Genomic DNA, 19869 nt, shown 5'->3' on the forward strand with positions numbered 1-19869 from the left:
AATTCACAAAGCGACAACCATTTGCTCCATTTAGTAGGATGGGCACTGATGAAACACCGCAAGAAACACTCAATTTGCTGATTTACTCTTTCAGTTTGGCCGTCAGTCTCTGGGTGATATGCTGTACTTATGTTCAGCTCTGCGCCAGTTTTGGAAATAAGCAGTTGCCAGAATGTGCTAGTGAAAACAGGGTCTCTGTCACAGATGATAATCCTGGGCATCCCATGTAACTTGTACACATTGTCTAGAAAGGCTTCAGCCACTTCTGAGCATTGAAAGGGTGTGAGAGAGGAACGAAATGGCCATATTTAGAGAACTTGTCAATCACCACAAGTATGCAGTTGTACTGGAAGGATGTAGGAAGACCTGAGATAAAATCCATAGATACCGTGTCCCAAGCTTTGGAAGGTACTGGCAGAGGAGATAGCAATCCAGGGTACTGAACTCTTTCTGGTTTAGCTTGCTGACACACCAAGCAGGATTGGACTTGAGTTTTGATGAAGGTTTTCATTCCTTGCCACCTAAAGAGGGAGATTATTCGTTTGTATGTGACTGGAAAGCCAAAATGACCCCCAACTGGACTAGCATGAAAGGCTGTAAAATTTTTGAGGTGTAGATCTGTATCAGGCCCAACCCATATACTGTTCTTATAGCGAAGGAGACCTTGGTGCAGAGAGAACTGTGGTTTAGATGCAGGATCTATGGTCAGTTGTTGTAAAATGTCTTGTGTTTAGGGTCACCATTGTAGCTCTGATACCAACTGTAAGCAACTCGCTAGATCGGGAAGGAATTTAGGGATTCGATTTCGAATTGGGGAAAAGTTCGGTAGCTAGCCACCCAACCACCCTCACAGCTATCCGATTACACCGGCCGAAGCCGTCATTCCAATCCTAGCCAACTATTACAGGAAGAGATCGATCTCTATTTAAACCAGTTACCGTTGGCTCGATTAACGGGCCAGGTTGTAGTCGTCGAGCCAACGCGGTGGGTTGGTCGCTCGCTTGGGCCGCTGGGCCGGCCCATTTCCTTGATTGAATTCCATCGCGCCATCTTCTGTTGCCGGATCCGCTACAGTCTGTTGTTTGGCAATAACTCGTCTCGACTGAACCAGTGGTTCAGTCCTTGTCTTGGCGATGCTGACACCGGGGGAGGTGACCCATGCCGCCCTGAGACCGGATCTCGAGGGGGGTGAGGGAGGGTTGGGGCATGTCGAGGGGGGTGGCGGTAGGTTTTCCCGCGTGTCGTTCGTCGCTTCGCTGGGGTGAGAAAGTAACATGGTCCTTGTTGTGTACTCCCTGCTTGGTATAGTCATCAGTGGTAAATTAAATGTGATTACTGATTTTTTTTTTGACGGCTAAACGAAGCAAGAAGAATACTTGCCGTGCTTTGAAGTTTTGAACAGCAGGTTTTTGACAATCGTTGGGCGTAGAGTGTTAGGAGGGAGTATGTATATGTTAGTTGGGACTAAAACCTTGAGTCAGTATAGAAGGCAGATGCACGGGAGTGTAGGATCATGCATGCATGTAGACCATACGTGATCGCTGCGAGCGGGACGATCGACGGAGCCGGGCGCGCGCGCACTAGGCGTTCCGGTGCAACGGGACTGCGAGAGACGGCGTGTTGGTGGAGGGCCGGGGGACATGCACGACCTGCGCCTGCGCGCCTGGCCAGGTCCGGCCACCCCTACCCTGCCAGCTGCTCCGGCCGGGCAAAAAGCAAAGATAGACCAAGCCGCGCCGCGCCGTGACGTGCGTGTGCGTACGTTCCTGCCCATCTGCGCCGGCTTGGCCAGGGAGAGAGAGAGGGGTTGCGTGGGTCGTACGCGCTCCGCGGGGGGTGGATGGATGGATGCGCGCGCGTGTGGAGGTGGAGATCGACAAGGCGCGCGCGCACCGCACCTCCTGCCTAGGCTAGGCGGATCCCTCCTCCACGGTCTTTTACCAGTACCTTCTCTGTCCTGCATTGCGATTGCGATTGGGTGGGGTCTTGGGGATCAAGCGCGGGCGACATACAGTAGGATGGGAGTCCCGGGCTGGCGTGGGGACCCACCAAACTCCACTTCGCCCAGGCTTTGCTCCGCAGCGCGGGCCAGCCATTGCATGCATGCACCAGATGATGCGCACCTCTCCTCCTCGCCCGTGATCACCTGGTCCCCTCTCTCGGCCATTGGCGAGGCGATGGCGATGGGCGCTGCATGCATGCCGTTGCCCTCTCTCGTGCTCTTCTACAACCAAATGGAAGGAAGGAAGGAAGGAAGGCCAAACTATTCCATGATAACTACGGTACCATGGTTAAAAATAGTGAAAATGCCATAATCTAATTAATAGAATTTTTTTCCATGATCTAACGGATAAAAGTGCGTAGATCTAAGGAATAACCACTAATTAACATGGTCTAAATAATTTTCTTGCCATGGTCTAATTAATTGCACCCACAAAAAATAATAATTAAAATGCCATGCTAACTACAACAAAAACTGCCATGGTCTAATTTAGAAAAATAATTTGTTGGAGCAGCACCGGTCCACCTGATGGGAACATGTACTAAAGTATGAGGCCAAGAGCTCCATAGTGTGGGTTAAGTGTGTGACCTCTGTAGAGTGTAAATCTGTTCGAATAACCGCGTTATCGGTCTTGGGACACAATTCGTACTAGGTCACACTATTTGGTCTGTGTCGAGTCTAGAGGAATAAACCATATAATGTTGTTGCTAAAAATGAACTAGATAAAAGGTAAGGAGCTCCATATAATGTAAATCTACTCCCTTTTAACATTTTATCCATGAGATCTTTCTAGCAATACCATCCAGGAGCTTATGAATTTGTAGCCAAACCGGCATGTAAACAATGCTCACCTCCCTCAGCTTTGGTAAATCCATCATATGGGCACATCAAGACTGCCTAGTTTCTGAACAACAAAGGACCTTGCTCCATCATGCGCTCCCGATCCCCCAGGCAAGATGCTTGGACAGTTAACAAATTCGGTCCTCCCGGGCGGAATCTGACTTCCTCCGTCGGGCTACACGCATCTCTCATATCTCTATAGAAAGCGGTTGACTAGATGACTTCTCTGTATGAAATCTAGCTAGGGCAAGCCAATGAACACTATAGTTGAATGCAGGATCATCCTCATCTATCTCAACATCATCAAAGACTTCATCGTTCAATTCGAATTGGTAAAAATCCACCTAGATTAGAATTTCCAATGGCCACACCATCGCAGCTGGTTGTAGACTGGTGTCCGAAAACATCACACATGGGCTGTCGGAGGAGACGACCGCCACACGTTCGTCCAAACCCTAGGCCATGGAGGAAAGAACCCTAGCCACGCCATAGGGGAAACTCGTCCGCTTATTAACTTTGACCTAAAGTTGGACCAGGTTTATAGGAAACAATATGAACATTTACTATGGCAAATCCATATAACGTGAAAATATGTTCAATGATGAAGCTAATGATATTGATTTGGTGGTGTATATGTTGATTTTTTTTCTGCAACCTTGATAAAAGTTTAGAAAGTTTGACATTAGACAAAATTAATATGTGGAGTAAATAAAAACAGAGGCAGTGTTAGTTATGTGGATATGTGCAATAAGTGTGTCCAACAGAGGCAACTATTAATTCTATCCCAGCTAAAAAAGAATATTAGTTCTATAAATGCACCAGTTTTTATTATTTGTGCACACATACTTATTAAATGTTTAACTAAAATTAAGATTGTCCGTATGATATGGAAATGTCCCGAGTCGCAACCTGTAGCTAGCTAGGCAGAAATCAAATCAAAATTTGAAACTCGTGTCTACAATCCCGTTTACACCTGACCCGCCCGCGGTTATCATTTTCGGAACCATGGTTACAAAAGCAACTAGGTGTACTCACTCACAGAAAGGCCCTCGCGCCGCCGCACATTTTCCGAGACCGCCACACACTGTCATCCATGCACCCAAGCGGAGTCGGACAATTCTCCTACGGACGACAACCTTTTTATGCATGATTCCGGACGGAACCATGACATTTAGAACCCTAGCCACCCACTCTCCCATGTACGTGCATGGAATGCGGTCACTGCGTTAGCTAAGGTTTCGAGTCTTTATCAATAATAAAGATGCGTGACAATGGTTTTAACAATATTAAACTACCTGATGCATATAAAAGAATTCCCAACATGTTCTTTGATAATCAAATTGATCGAGTCAAAAATATCATTGCCAAAGGTTTTGCCAAAGGTTTAGAAGGAATGTCCATAATTATTGAAAACACGGTGATTACCTTTAGCACAAATAATGTTTAACATGGCAATCACTTCAAGCCCAACCCTTGAGACAAGATCAAATACAAACAATTGTTTCTTTTATGCGCTATTTCAACCAATCACACAATTTAGAATATAATATGAGCACAAGTCTCGGTTCCATGCCCTAATCATTGGCATGAGAACGCAATGTTGGGGTTTCAAAAAGTCAAAAACAAAGAAAATATTGCATCAATGCAACTGATAATTAGGCCACGAAGAAGACTTTATAATTAATATTAATGCAAGGAGTTTGGATTGCCATGCAACTACAATGCACATGGAGTTATGTTTGAATGAAAGCTCTCCTCTGGGCTAGTGCAGGTGCATCCAACTTGCTTGCTAATGAAGACCTAAAGCTAATTTGAGGAGGCTCGTCATTGTATGAGACAAGTTCTATAATATGAGGTCCCCATCAGTATATGAACCAATGAAAATCCCGAACGGCCGTGCCACGTGGCTCGACAGAAGGGTTATTCGTCGAGTCCTTTTGTTTTACCGACGGCTCTCGGCGAACGAAGGATTACACAGAGTACGCTCTATTGCCGAGTCATGTCCTTGGCACACAGTTGTTTTGCCGTGTGCCCGTGAGTGGGAGCTTGGCACTCAGCAAAGACGAATTTTCCAGTTTTGATATAGGGAAGGGGAAAGAGATTATAAAGTCGGTAGCTCGTAGTTGGTTGACGCAAAGTGGATTGGCTAGCCAACATGTAGTTGCGAGATAATTTGGTCCAAGAAACTATCTTAGCCTGTAAAGACACACCCTCCTTTCTCCCTCACCACGGTTGACAACACTGGCGAAGGAGAGAGGAAGGAGGATGTCAAAATTTAACACTCCCGTGCCAAGCTTTCGAATATGCCACTAAGCTAGACAGAGGGAAGGGGAAAGAGAGAGCGAGTCAGCGGTTCGTAGTTAGTTGATGCGGAGTGGTTGGCCAGGCAACCCAGCTGCGAGATAATTTGGTGCAAGAAACCTCATAACATGTTTTTAGGACACGGTTCACATTACTATTCATCCAATAAAGGTGTATTGGAAGCATCTACCCCGATTAGAAGTAACTAAAACCACTTTCCATATAAGCTCTGTTTGTGATGATGTTGCCATTTTGAAATCAATTTCACGTGAAGAAGAGTCTATTTATTATGTGGATAGATGTGTACGTAGAAATTTCAGTCCATAACCAAAAGGCCGGGGAGAGACGCCACAAAAGCTGGGTTCTACCAATGCATCGGAATTAATTGTTTTTACACACATACTTGCTCTTTAATTAAATGCACCAAATAAAACCATTGCAGGTGTTTTAGCTGAGTCTCAACCTTTATGCCCTAACTCTAAAAAAAGAATGAAAACCATTGCAGGTGATTTAAATGATATATGGAGGAAGGAGGAGATCAAGGCTAGACAGAGATCCAGGGAGAAGGAGATACTGGAGGGAGAACTCAATACTGGATACTTCAGAGCAGTGGCCAATCAAAAAAGGAGAAGGAAACAGATTGCTGTACTAGAAACCCCTTCAGGTCCTGTGGAAGACACTAAAGGTATTTTGCAGATAGCTGTTGATTATTATAAAAGGCTGTTTGGTTTTGTTCCTACTATTGATATTGATCTCAAAGATGATTTTTGGGATCAGGATAGTTTACTTTCCACAGAGCATTTTAATTTACTGGAAAAGCCTTTCTCTGAGGAGGAAATCAAGGCTGCTGTATTTGGCTCTTATGCTGAAGGAGCTCCAGGCCGTGATGGATTTCCTTTTCTTTTTTACCAGAAATACTGGGATTTAATCAAGCATGATCTTTTTGCTCTTTTTAGAGATTGGGAGGCTGGTAATCTAGATCTATATAGACTCAACTTCTCCCTTTTGACCTTGGTCCCTAAAGAACCTAATGCAGTTAAACTAGATAGGTTTAGGCCTCTAGCCATGATCAATTGCAGTTTTAAAATATTTGCTAAATGTGCTACAAATAGATTTGGCCCTGTTTGTAATGTTCTTATTTCCCCTAATCAGACTGCTTTCCTGAAAGGGAGATTTATTCTGGAAAGCATTGTAGCTGCTCATGAGGTGGTCCATGTAGTGGCCTCCAATAAAATGTCTGGTTTCTGTTTTAAATTAGATTATGAAAAAGCTTATGATATGATTAGTAGAGAGTTTCTTTTGAAAATGCTGAGGCAGAGAGGCTTTGGTCCTATTTGGATGTATAAGCTTGAATCTTTGCTCTGCAATGGATCTGTGGGTGTCAGAATTAATGACACCAACAATGACTATTTTATAGCTGGCAAGGGAGCTAGACAAGGTGATCCTGTCTCTCCTTTATTGTTTAACTTAGTGGCTGATGTGTTCACTAGGATTTTGATTAAAGCTGCTAAGGCAAACTTAATTGCTGGTGTTTTCCCCCCTTCTAATCTTGCTGGTATCATTAGCATGCAGTATGCTGATGACACCTTGTTTTTCTTAGATAATAATCTTGACCATGCCAGAAACCTCAAACCTTGGCAGCCACAAATACCATCTGACTGCCTGGAAGTCTATTACCATGAGGAAAGAATTTGGGGGTTTTGGTATTACTGACATTGGGGACATGAATTTGGCTTTATTAGCCTCTTGGGTCAGTAGATACTATAACTCAGAGGGTAAGATCTGGAAAAATATAATTGATTCCAAATATAAACCTCAAAGCAATCTATTTGCTTGCCCTAATACTGGAGCATCTCCTTTTTGGAAAGGGGTGCTCTGGGCAGCTCAAGCTGCTAAAGTTGGTTTTTCTTTGAAAATTGGTAAGGGTAAAAGGATCAGATTCTGGGAGGACCATTGGGTTGGTAATGCCACCTTGGCCACCCAATATTGGGATCTCTATGTCCTTGCTAATGAGCATAATGCCACCATTGATAAAATTTGGGACGACAGTAACCCTAAAATTACTTTCCGAAGATGCTTCACTCAGGAACTTATGTCTCTTTGGTACGAGCTTTTGGAAATTGCCAGTTCTATTCATCTCTCTGTAGAGGATGACTCCCCTGTCTGGAATATGAATTCCAAAGGGATATACTCTGTTAAATCCTTTTATAAGTTCTTAAATTTCAGAGGTGTGTTGCCCAGTAGTTCTCCTGCCATTTGGAAGATCAAAATTCCTCCTAGGATTCAGATTTTTCTCTGGCTATTGACTAACAACAAGTTGTTGACCAGAGATAATTTGTCTAAAAGGCAGGAGGTAGGCGATTCCACCTGTGTTTTTTGCGCTGAACAGGAAACTTGTTCTCATTTATTTAGCACCTGTGTCGTTGCTACTGAATTCTGGAAAGCCTTATGTATCCTAACTGGGATTGATGAAGACATCAGTATAATGTCCATCTCCCAGTACAGGATCAGAGGAGATACCTTTGCTGTAACAAATATTGTCCATGCAGCTGGGCTTTGGGCTATCTGGAAAACTCACAATGACATGGTTTTCAACAATGTTGTTTGGTCTGGATTACAGGCTATCTGGCGAAAAACTGCGTCAAATCTGTCTACATGGGAGTGCCTGTCCTCAGGGTGTGCCAAGGACAGGGTGGTGTGGGCTGCGAAAGAACTGGAGATGAAAGCGAGAAGCCCACCTCTGCTAATGTGGCCAGATCCTGGATGAGGCGTGGAGATACATTTTGAAGCCATTTCCTCTGTAGGCTGCTACTCTCTCTTAGAGGAGTCGCTTTGTGCCTCTCTTATCGCTGGCTAGGCTATGGCTTCTGCCCCATTGCCCTTTATTCGGCATTTGCTGTTTTAGTTCAAACTTTTAGTCTTGTAGCTTTTCCTGCTTCCTCTGCGGCAGCCTTCCTGCTGTCCGCCGTTTGCCTAATTTGTAAGACGATTCTGTAATTGTTGTTTCGTTTCTTCAAGAAATGGAACAGAGGCGCGGCCCTTTTCATCTAAAAAAAAAACCGAAGACCAACGAAGTGCATGTACCGAAAATCAAGGTTTCCCAGCAGTTGGCAGTTCAATCATTGTCCATCCATCGGACTCGCACCAGCAGCCACAAACGAAATTTGAAACCCCCCGTCTACAGTGCCTTTTGCACCTGACCCAACCAACCCCAACCCAACCGTGGTTACCCACCCCCCGCTTTACCATGGTTACTTTAGCAAAGCAAGCCAGGCGCGCACGGCGCACGGCACAGCCGCGCAGTTTGCAGAAAGGCCCCTCGCGCGGCGGCGCATTTCCGGGGCCGCCCCCCCGCGCGCGCGTTCTGATCCGCGCACCCGAAGCGAACCCAGATATTTCTCCTCTGGACGACGCCCTTTTACACGCCGATCCTTACAGAATCACGAAGTCCGGCCCACCTCCCCCTCCCTCTCGCACGTACGGACCACGCCATGCGCTCACCACCCGCTGGCTAGGGTTTCTCCCTTACACTGGCTGGCCCCGGCGTCGCCGATCCTCCCACCAACTCACCCCATCCTCATCCGCTCCCCCTCGCTTCGCTCCTTTCTTCCTCTCCAATCCACCACCCTAGCGTTGCCTTGCCCTCCCACCACCACCACCACCACCGCTCTCGCTCTCTCTCCCGCCATGGCCTACCGCGGAGGCGGAGGCCGGGGCGCGCCGGCGGGAGGAGGGCGTGGGGCCACGCGCTGGCCGCCTCCGCGCGCGTCTTCAGCGCCTCGCCCCGCCGCGACGGCGCCCGTGGTGGCCGACAACCCCAACGCCGCGGGGCCGCACCAGGGCGCCTACCAGCACGGCGTCGTCGTCCGCAACCCCGCGCTGGCACCCTACGCCACCGTCCGCGCGCCTTCGCCCGCGGTCACCATCCGCGCGCCCTCGCCCACGCCGGCCACCATCCGCGCTACTGCTCCGACGCCCTCGCCGGCCCCGGCCCCGTTCCAGCCGGCCCGCGTCTCCGCCCCCGCTCCCGCTCCGCCGACCCCCGCGGCCGTCGCCAACGAGCTGGAGCACAAGATCTTCAACACCGAGACCGTGCTGGCGCGTCCCGCCGCCGCGGCCCCGTTCCAGCCGGCCCGCGTCTCCGCCCCCGCTCCCGCTCCGCCGACCCCCGCGTCCGTCGCCAAGGAGCTCGAGCAGAAGCTCTTCGTCACGGAGACCGCGCTGGCGCCGCCCGCCGCCGCGGCCGCGGCGGCGGTCGCGGCGACGCAGCCCGAGGAGGAGAAGGCCCCCGACGTGGACCTCGCGCCGGTGTCCAAGAAGGGGCTCGCCCACCCGGCGCGGCCCGGCGCCGGCACCGTGGGCAAGAAGGTGATGATCCGCGCCAACCACTTCCTCGTCAACGTCGCCGACAACAACCTCTTCCACTACGATGTGAGCTGAACCCCATCCCGCTCCCTTACGTACCATCTCCGTTCACGTACTAGCTAGTTCTTGTTCGGATCTGGCGTTCCATGCATGTTGTCGTATCGTACGTCGTTTTTACGTTGTCCGCGCTAGCTTGCTCGTAGATCTACCAGTATACGATTGTGATGGTGCAGTTTTCTCCCGCTCTGCTTTCGTTTTTCTCCATGCGACGTGCGTCTCCGACCCCATCCATCCATCCATGGATGCTTGGTCGAGCGCTGTCGCTACACGTAGTGACGCCTCGGTGCTTCTCTCTTTTGCCGTTATAAAATCTTTGCGTTTTCTCCCGCTACATGCATGGATGGTTTTCTCCTGTTCTCATGCATGAACAGTGAGTTCTTGGAATGCAAAAGCCATCCTGCAGACAGTAGCTATCGCTTCTTGGTCTTGTGGTTTCCGTCTGGTCCTTGTCCTCGTTCGGGGACAGAAGGGCAAAGCAACGAACGTACCATCCGTCCGTTGGGACATGGCAGACGCATCCGTCCGTCCGTGTACGTGTCTTCCATACATTTTGGGCAAAGCAGGAGGCCTGTTGGTGTTGTTGCCCTTGCCACCTTTGTTTGTGATTCCTCTGGCTCTGCCCTGCCTGCATGCATGAGGTCCCGCGGCAGCTTTTGGTTTTGTCTTTGGTTCAAAGCATGCAACGCCGAGGCCGTGCTCGGATCTCCTGTGTCGCGCACCTCGAGCGCAATTCCGTGGCTCTCTGTGTTTGCATCTAGTCCGTCAACTTTCTTTTTTGGGGGAGATTCTTTTCCCCCTCTCGGTCCAGCCTTGGACGTTTCCTCTTTGTGTATGTATGTGGGTGGAACAACAGTGGTAGATCTGTTTTTTTTTCGCTGAATGGTCGACACGTACGGGGATTTAAATATTAGTACTGTTTTTGACGTGAGGTTTAATATTATTGTTTTTCAGCCTTTTACAGTGAGCTCTATTTTGCTTTAAAATCTCATTCTCTGCTCCTACATGTATATGCGTACCTCCTTTGTTGCCAAACTATTTTATATTCCAAATGCAAAAAAACTACTTTATATTCGTCTAGTACATTTATATATGGTAAATTGGCGACGAATTATTTTGCTACTCCTCGTAACAAGTACCCCTACAGTATCTGGTATACAGTCCGTAGTTCCTTTCCCTTTTTTAAGTACATATATACAGTTCGATGCAAAAAAAAAGTACATATATACAGTACGCAGGTCCTTTTTTTTACTAGACGCAGTACGCAGGTCAGGTCCTTTTTTCTATACTATACACACGGTACACAGGTCCGCTTATTGTATTCTGTACCGCATGATTGCACCAAGATTCGTGCCCTCGCACCCACCCCCACCATGCCGTCGCAGCCTCCCACTCAACCCCTCCTCACCCGGACGGAGCGCCGCCGCCCCTTCTCCGCCTCCGGCCTGCTCGCCCGCGGCCCGTCAGGAACCCTAGCATGGCCGTGCCAGAAAATTACTCTACTGTGCTGTGCCCCCTTGAGTATTGGGAGTTCGATTTGGGATCCAGACTTCTTCCCCCACTTGATTGACTCTATACTACAGGGCTTCTTCCGTTTCAACTGGATTTTTTTCTGGTCTCTGTAAGTCGAAATGGAGGCCGGCACATGGTATGTCTTGCCGTTTGCCTGCTACATTTCCAGTCCTGCGATGCCACTAGCAGCTAATTTCGTTTATTGCCTAATTTTGGTTTACTGGTTTCTTAAGATCCGCTAGTTTTTCTTTTCCCTCACAGATTGAATGAAGTATAGCATAAGTACTGAGAATTAAAATATTTCATTTGATTTTTTTTAAATTCATTGGACACTAATCAGAGGGCTAATCGTCTCTATTCTGTGTACTGAATGTAGAACAGAGTCTCTCTTGTTTGTGCATACATACTGATGTTGAAATGTGTTGCTGTAGGTCTCCATTAACCCGGAGTCAAAATCAAGGGCTGTGAACAGGGAGGTACTCAGTGAGCTAATCAAGTTGCACGGCAAGACATCCCTTGGGGGCAAATTGCCTGCCTACGATGGAAGAAAGAGTCTTTACACTGCAGGCTCACTCCCTTTTGAGTCTGAGGAGTTTTCTGTTACACTGGTTGATCCCGAAAAGAAAGACAAAGAAAAGTATGATTGGATTCTTTACCTTCAATCTTGTCCAACTTGATTACCCATTGTATTTGTTTTTTAGCTACTGACTTGTTCCCTCTTCATTTGCAGGGCTGAAAGGGAGTACAAGATCACCATTCGGATTGCTGGGAGGACAGACCTGTACCACCTCCAGCAGTTCCTCAAAGGAAGACAGAGGGATATGCCTCAAGAAACCATCCAAGTTCTTGATGTTGTCCTCAGGGAGTCACCATCCTGGAAGTATGACATCCACTTTCCAGCAGTTTATTGCCATCAGTTTTTCTTGATCATACTAACTAGTTCTCTAGAGCCCTAACACTATTGCACTTTTTTCATTGCAGCTATGTCACAGTGTCCAGATCCTTCTTCTCCACCACCTTTGGTCACAGAGGAGACATTGGTGAAGGATTAGAGTGCTGGAGAGGTTACTACCAGAGCTTACGTCCAACCCAGATGGGGCTGTCACTCAATATAGGTACTCCCCTCCCCTCCCCTGTCTGTTACTGTTACTGTTTTCCGATTGCAGTGTGTCCTAGCCTTGTTTATCTGATGATCTGCACTTCATTTTTCAGACATATCTGCGACATCCTTCTTCAAGCCTGTGACAGTGGTCCAGTTTGTGCTAGAGTTCCTCAACTTACGTGATGCCTCGCGGCCTCTGACAGACAGGGACCGTGTTAAGGTACTATTCGTCTATGCTAAGCTAGTTTTAGAATTCATGTTCTGTAGATTGCACCATGTTATTGTCTTGAAATAGTTGACTAATCTCATTGTATGCACTGTATGCAGATAAAGAAAGCACTCCGTGGGGTGCGTGTCGAAACAAACCACCAGGAAGACCAAATCCGAAGATACAAGATAACAGGGATTACTCCTGTTCCCATGAGCCAGCTCATGTAAATAACTTCCCTCAAATGCTATAATATTTTCCATTATGTATTTTCTCTCTATGTTCTGGTCCAACTAATCAGGGTTGCTGGAATATTAAAAAGATGTGTAGTTGTATAGATTTTTGGCTTATTGCATCTTCATTGATGTTGGTGTGTCAGGAACTGGTTAGGGGATTAATTTTGTTTACAACATTCTTCCTGTGGCATATGCTTTTGATTTCTGCAGCATAGCAAGATCTGTTTGTGCCAAATTGTTTCCTGTTCACAGTTTTCCTTAGGAATGTCTAGACCACAGTTAACTTTTTAGCATCTATCCATGATTGTTATTCCCTTTCTAATAGCACTCTACTCATGTTGTTTTGTTTGTTGTTAGATTTCCTGTTGATGAGAGAGGAACAAGAATGTCAGTTGTTCAGTACTTCATGCAAAGATACAAATACAATCTGCAGTATACTTCTTGGCCCTGCTTGCAGTCTGGAAGTGATGCTCGGCCTGTGTATCTGCCTATGGAGGTATTGTGTCCATGCCTGCTTCGTCATATTTGAATTATGCATTGTTTGCTCATGGTTCTCTACAAATTGATTGTAGGCGTGCAAGATTGTTGAAGGGCAAAGGTACTCTAAGAAACTGAATGACAAGCAGGTCACCAACATACTTAGAGCTACCTGTCAACGTCCCCAGCAGAGGGAGCAAAGCATTCGTGAGGTATGTACCTGTTGTCAACTGCATTCTGGAAATACCTGCCCATGTCTTCTCGCATGTGGTAGTTCATTCCAATCTGTTCGAACTCATGTAGTTAGGAATGTCCTTTTCAAGGCATATTTGTCATGTTTGCCTGTAATGTGTAGTCTTTCTCATGACACTCTTTTTCACACTGTAGATGGTTCTGCACAACAAGTATGCTGAGGACAAGTTTGCTCAGGAGTTCGGGATCAATGTCTGCAGTGACCTGGTCTCTGTTCCAGCCCGTGTGCTGCCTACCCCCATGGTAAGAATGCTGTATTTCCCTCCTTTCTCTGAGCTGCTTCACTAGAAGGATTTGTAGTAATCACATCCTTTCTATGTGTTTCAGTTGAGATTTCATGATTCTGGAAAGGAGAAAACTTGTGCGCCAAGTGTTGGACAGTGGAACATGATTAACAAGGTATTTCCCTGTTCAGTGTCTTCACTCCCAATTTTACTATGCATTACTTCTTCTTGGAACTAAATACATGGAGAACTTGTTGAGTTTCTTTTGTTTGTTCTAAATGCATTGGACAGGTCATTATTTTGTATGTAGCAACTCAAATTATTTTGCTTGATTGCACTTTTTTGATCATGTAGTTTTCACACTAGTTACTTAAATTGAGAAACAGTTGAGCTTGTTTGCGACTTGGCTCATTATTTTGTATGTAGTATATCCATGATGGTACAAATGATAGGTCTCATTTGAGTTTTTTTTACTGTAGAAAATGATCAATGGAGGAATCATAGACAACTGGGCCTGTGTGAGTTTTTCACGCATGCGTCCTGAGGAGGTACACAGGTTCTGTTGTGATCTGATTCAGATGTGCAATATGACTGGAATGGTAAAGGCTTGCATTCCTTTCCTGTTTCTAAGGCATTTATGATTTATGTGTGTATGTTATAGCTGACTGACTATGTAGCAACTCAAATTATTTTTGAGCATGTTATCTAAGAATTACTTTTTCTTGGAACTAAATACGTGGAGAACTTGTTGAGTATGTAGCAACTCAAATTATTTTGCTTGACACTTTATTGATCATGTAGTTTTCACACTAGTTACTTAAATGTAGTAAAAAAACTCGATGAAGGCCTTTATTGATCATGTGATAATTCTGTGTCTTAACTAGGTTGGGCGGCCACCTTCCATTGAGAAGGCCTTTACTAGATTTGGTGTTCCGTCTGTGAAAAATATCCCAACAATCATCTTTGGTGCTGATGTTACACACCCCCCACCTGGAGAGGACTCTGCATCATCAATTGCTGCGGTTAGTTCTTCCCCGTAGCTAACAGTTTGTCAACTCGTTATTTGTTTCTATCTGATTTTATCTTTCAAATGGAATTATCATCTTGATGCACATACCTGTTGAGTACAAATAGGCTTACCCGTTTCTTATATTGGATTGATGTAGGTGGTGGCATCAATGGACTGGCCAGAGATCACCAAGTACAGTGGTCTTGTCTCTGCTCAACCACACAGGCAGGAGATAATCGAAGACCTCTTCAGTGTCACCAAAGTTCCGCAGAGGGGTAATGTCAATGGTGGCATGATCAGGTGAGTTTTGTGATTAGTCAGAGACGATTGCTAGCAATTGCCCTGTGGATCAACTGCTAACCTGACATAATTTTCTTTACAGGGAGTTACTGATTGCCTTCCGCAGGAAGACAGGCCGGAGGCCTGAGAGGATACTCTTCTTCAGGTGTGTGCACAAATTCATGACTCTTTTCATCCTGTCCATTCAATGAAATTGCCTGACCGATCATTCTCATGTACAGGGATGGCGTAAGTGAAGGCCAATTCAGCCATGTTCTGCTTCATGAAATGGACGCAATCAGGAAGGTAAGCCTGCAGCATATGATTACATGCAAATTTCTGTTTTGATCTATCTCTTCTGATGTTATCCTTGGCTTTTCTCATTCTGACGATTTTCTACTTTGTTGTTGCAAGGCCTGTGCCTCATTGGAGGAGGGTTATCAACCTGAGGTCAATTTTGTTCCTGTTGAGAAGAAACATTACACCAGGCTACTCTCTGAGGATCATGGGAGGCATGATATGACTGACAAAAGTGGAAACAAACTTCCTGGTTAGAAACTGATAACTATCAATTACTTTCTCGAATAATTGTGTGGCTCATGGTAGAAATGGCTTTTACTTATAGGTGACTGATATGATTTTTTTTAACCTTTTTAGGTCTTGTCACGGCTCATGAAAATAATGGGCAGCACAGACCCATCAATATATTTATTGACTGTCCAGCAGGTAGATTAGTAGTACAGGTCCCTTTAAGCAGTACGTGCTATTCACTGAAGACTGCTATTGAAAAGGAACTGAATGTTTCAATCAATAGTTGTTCATTGTATCTTGTAAGAAAGCCTATTAACTATGGAAAGACCCTATCTTACTATGGCTTACGGGATGGGTCTGTGCTTAGGATGGAGGCAAAATTGCTAGGCGGTGCTTCTATTGGGTAAATTAATTTTATTAATTGCAGTTATTCCTTCATTAATTAATACTTGGTGGAATTTTTGTGAAATGGGAGTAAAAATTTAATGCTGCATTTAATTTTTGTGCAGGGTTCCTCAAACGGTTGCTCAAACTTTCTTAGACCAAAACTTAAAAGAATACAGTGCTGATAGCACCAAGTTCTTCCGACAGGTGCTTGTTCGAGATAAAGATAGGCTTGGGAGAAACAAACTTATTACAGTATTCAGCAAGAAGGGCAATATTCTTGGTCCTAGTGTATTAGATCAACTGAAGAAAGCAATTAAAGAAAAAAAATCATGGAATGGTGAACTAAAAAAGAAAGATTTTAGGGTAGTTGATGGGCGGGCTGTGATAATTAAAAAGCCTATGTATAATATTGATGCCGTTAATTTTCCCAATGATTGTAAAAAGATATCGAAAATTCTAAAGAAAATCTTTAAGACAGAAATCAGTGGGGCCGACGCACCTTTTCTGCAGTGGAATCCTTTCCTCACAGACTTGCTAAGAGAGTTAGAATTGGCAACATTCAGCGACCTGTACTGGCTAGTTCCATTTATCAAGACGAATTTTGCGTTTAAGACGGCAATCCAACGCGGTATGTTTGAGCATCTCTGATTTTAGTCTGTTTTCATGTTCGTGTGCATCATGTGCATTTTTTTCAGGCAAAAATATATAGGCGTTCTTTTTATTATTTGACAATGATTGATTTAACAGTATTAATGTATCTGGTTCAGTAGTAGTTAGGGCTTATTGATTTCTGTACCACAAGCTTGCAATGAGATTCATGCCTTTGCCCCCTTGGCTTTTTGTATTCTACTCTGCCTCTTTTAAGTGTCTTTTTTTCTAATGCAGGAAATGCATCTTATAACATTTTAAGATATTATGAAGGTTTGAACGGGAAAGACAAGGCGCGTTTCGAAGCAATTGTTGACGGGGTCATTGCTCCGGCTGACTGGTGTTCATGCAAAGTGCAAACACATCACTTCTTTAGCAAAACAATACAGTATGCTATGAAGAAGTTTGGGTGCACGTACTCTTTGACTTCTTTCGGATGCTTCAAATTTCAAAGGAATCAAGCGACTCATGCGAAAGTGGTAATACCTGTTGTTCATTGCTTTTGTTTTGTTCTGTAGCATATATTTAGATGATGATGATGTTGATGCTGGCATTTTTGTTTTTCTGAACAGTTTCCATTTCACTTGAGTGACCACGAGATTACTATGTTCTTAAGAAGTTTTGTTGCGAGGGTTATTCGGGAGCTCTTGAAGAAGCGTGTCCCGATCAAGAAGGCCTTGCAGTAAATCGCTGACAGTATACCCTATGCCCAGATCAAGGAGAACGTCAAGGACGTCTTGTTCTACTGCTGAGCTCCCATGGAGCTGTTCTTTGTGCGAGCTACCCTAGCCTGAGTTGTGTGTGAGAGAGCATGAGATGGCGATGACTTTGTTTTGCCGTGGAGCCTGTTGCTCGTAGTTATCTTGTTCAGTTCGTAGTAGCCAGGATATCTATGACTCTGTCTTTGTTACCTTTAACTCTATTTGAGACCTATCCTATGCAAGTGGTTTAAGTTACCAAGTGGTTTTGCTAGTTGCCATATTGTTGTGTGCTATTCTGATCTTTGGGTTCTTAAAGTTAGATTCTTCTTCGGCTTTGTGGCTGGGATCTGGTGAACTATTTTGGTTCTGGATTTTGGGTTTGTAACAGGTCCAAGTCAGAGGAGCAACTTGTTTCAGTTTCTCTTGGCTTGCACTTGGGCTTCAGATCCAAATTGGTCAGCCATGAATTGGTGCTGATGTTACGCACCCCCCACCTGGAGAGGACTCTGCATCATCTATTGCTGCGGTTAGTTCTTCCCCATAGCTAACTGTTTGTCAATTCGTTATTTGTTTCTGTCTGATTTTATCTTTCAAATGGAATTATCGTCTTGATGCACATATTGGATTGATGTAGGTGGTGGCATCAATGGACTGGCCAGAGATCACCAAGTACAGATGTCTTGTCTCTGCTCAACCACACAGGCAGGAGATAATCGAAGACCTCTTCAGTGTCACCAAAGATCCGCAGAGGGGTAATGGCAATGGTGGCATGATCAGGTGAGTTTTGTGATTAGTCAGAGACGATTGGTAGCAATTGCCCTATGGATCAACTGCTAACCTGACATAATTGTCTCTACAGGGAGTTACTGATTGCCTTCCGCAGAAAGACAGGCCGGAGGCCTGAGAGGATACTCTTCTACAGGTGTGTGCACAAATTCATGACACTCTTTTCATCCTGTCCATTCAATGGAACTGCCTGACCGATTATTCTCATGTACAGGGATGGCGCAAGCGAAGGCCAATTCAGCCATGTTCTGCTTCATGAAATGGACGCAATCAGGAAGGTAAGCCTGCATCATATGATTACATGCAAATTTCTGTTTTGTTTACATTCTTGGCTTTTCTCATTCTGATGGTTCTTAATTTTGCTGTTGCAAGGCCTGCGCCTCATTGGAGGAGGGGTATATGCCCCCAGTCACCTTTGTGGTTGTCCAGAAAAGGCATCACACCAGGCTGTTCCCTGAGGTTCATGGGAGGCGTGATATGACTGACAAGAGTGGGAACATACTTCCAGGTTAGCAGATACACTGGTCTTTCAATCTCACCGGTTACAACTATCTGCTACTTGTTGAAGCATCGCTGACTGTGATTGGGTGCATTTCTGTTTCTGTTGTCCTGCAGGAACTGTGGTTGACCTCATGATTTGCCACCCTACAGAGTTTGATTTCTACTTGTGCAGCCATGCTGGCATTAAGGTAGACGCTTTGTCCACATGTCCATTTGTTCCTATGCAGCTTATCTTCAGTGCTTGCATGCTGAGTGTGTTTGCAAAATGCTCCTCAGGGAACTAGCAGGCCAACACACTACCATGTTCTTTATGATGAGAATCACTTCACAGCCGATGCGCTTCAGTAACTGACCAACAATCTCTGCTACACGTAATCCTCTCTCTTTCTGTCTCTTCCCCTCTCTCTTCTTCTCTCTGTTGTGTTATGACTCTGATGATGGTTTAAATTCTGATCCATATGCAGCTATGCTCGTTGCACTCGTGCGGTCTCTCTTCTTCTCTCTGTTGTGTTATGACTCGTGTGGTTTAAATTCTGATCCATTTGATTTTACTACCCTTGTTCTTTGCAGAAGAGTTTTCCAGAGTCATCTCCATAGTCTTGTAGCTAGAGTTCCATGTGGAGTTTAAGTTCTCAAAGAGAGCTTGCTTCCAAGGACTGTTAGAGTTAAATATATATAGCCATGTAACACCTTTTCGTATTTACCCTATTGTATAAGGGGTTTCTTGCATATATTCCACATATGTACATGTATATATACTGGCCTATGGCCAACTGAAAATACAAGTTGCATATTCCTATCATGGTATTAGAGCTAGGTCAATTTTATAGCACGTGCAACTCATGTTGTTGATCCACCTCCGTCGCGACGCCTCCATCCTTGGCTGTGCTGACTCTCCGTGGTGGCCAAATCCTCAGGCTGCTACTGGTTGTTCTTCCTCCCACCCCCGATCGAGACTTCAGCTGTCGCCCAGATCGATCTGCTCGATCCGCCTCTGTCTCGTGAGGCCGCCGCCCGCCACCCCCGATCGAAGACTCCCGCTGTCGCCCCCGACCGCCCTCGATCAATTTCCCTGCCCAGATCGAGCAGAGAAGGTCCCGATCGAGATTCCTGCCTCTGCTTCCGATCGAGACTCCCGCCTCAGTCGCCACCCGTTTTTGTCTTCGCTGCAACGTTCGTGCTGGACATGGTCTTCGTCCGCCTGGATTTGGTCTCCGCTGCTTGCCCGCGTGGACTTGGTCTCCGCTTCTGCTAGCCCCGTGTGTGCGCTCGCTGTTCAGTTCTCCGTCTGCTTCCGTTAAAAAAAGAAAAAAAGGAAAAAAAAGAAGGTACTATGTTCCTCGCTGTCCAATGATTTTTGATGGTACCAACTTCATTGAGTTTGCTTCATGCGCATTCACATGCGTGGCCTTCGTCTTTGGGGCGTTCTTTCTGGCGAGGTCCCCAGTCCG

At 45.7% G+C, this 19869-nt stretch overlaps 2 protein-coding genes across 2 annotated transcripts; both read left to right on the forward strand.

The window, feature by feature from the left end:
- Positions 1-1640: 1640 nt before the first annotated feature.
- LOC119300252 lies at positions 1641-7967 on the forward strand. The gene is made up of 3 exons (XM_037577275.1): positions 1641-1671; positions 5649-5828; positions 7764-7967. The coding sequence occupies exons 1-3, from the start codon at positions 1641-1643 to the stop codon at positions 7928-7930; spliced, it is 378 nt and encodes a 125-aa protein (XP_037433172.1). The 3' UTR covers positions 7931-7967.
- An 863-nt stretch (positions 7968-8830) lies between these two features.
- LOC119300253 (protein argonaute MEL1-like) lies at positions 8831-18415 on the forward strand. Its single transcript, XM_037577276.1, has 24 exons — positions 8831-9574; positions 11509-11714; positions 11808-11957; positions 12059-12192; positions 12290-12399; positions 12507-12613; positions 12981-13119; positions 13196-13312; positions 13488-13595; positions 13680-13751; positions 14056-14175; positions 14461-14598; positions 14743-14885; positions 14968-15030; positions 15107-15170; positions 15279-15414; positions 15522-15798; positions 15905-16410; positions 16668-16909; positions 17003-17657; positions 17766-17908; positions 17991-18053; positions 18132-18195; positions 18290-18415. Exons 1-20 carry the CDS (start codon positions 8831-8833, stop codon positions 17114-17116), a joined length of 3690 nt encoding a protein of 1229 aa, XP_037433173.1. The 3' UTR covers positions 17117-17657; positions 17766-17908; positions 17991-18053; positions 18132-18195; positions 18290-18415.
- Positions 18416-19869: the final 1454 nt, after the last annotated feature.

The sequence above is a fragment of the Triticum dicoccoides genome, chromosome 5A (assembly GCF_002162155.2).
Source record: "Triticum dicoccoides isolate Atlit2015 ecotype Zavitan chromosome 5A, WEW_v2.0, whole genome shotgun sequence".
Lineage (NCBI taxonomy): Eukaryota > Viridiplantae > Streptophyta > Magnoliopsida > Poales > Poaceae > Triticum > Triticum dicoccoides.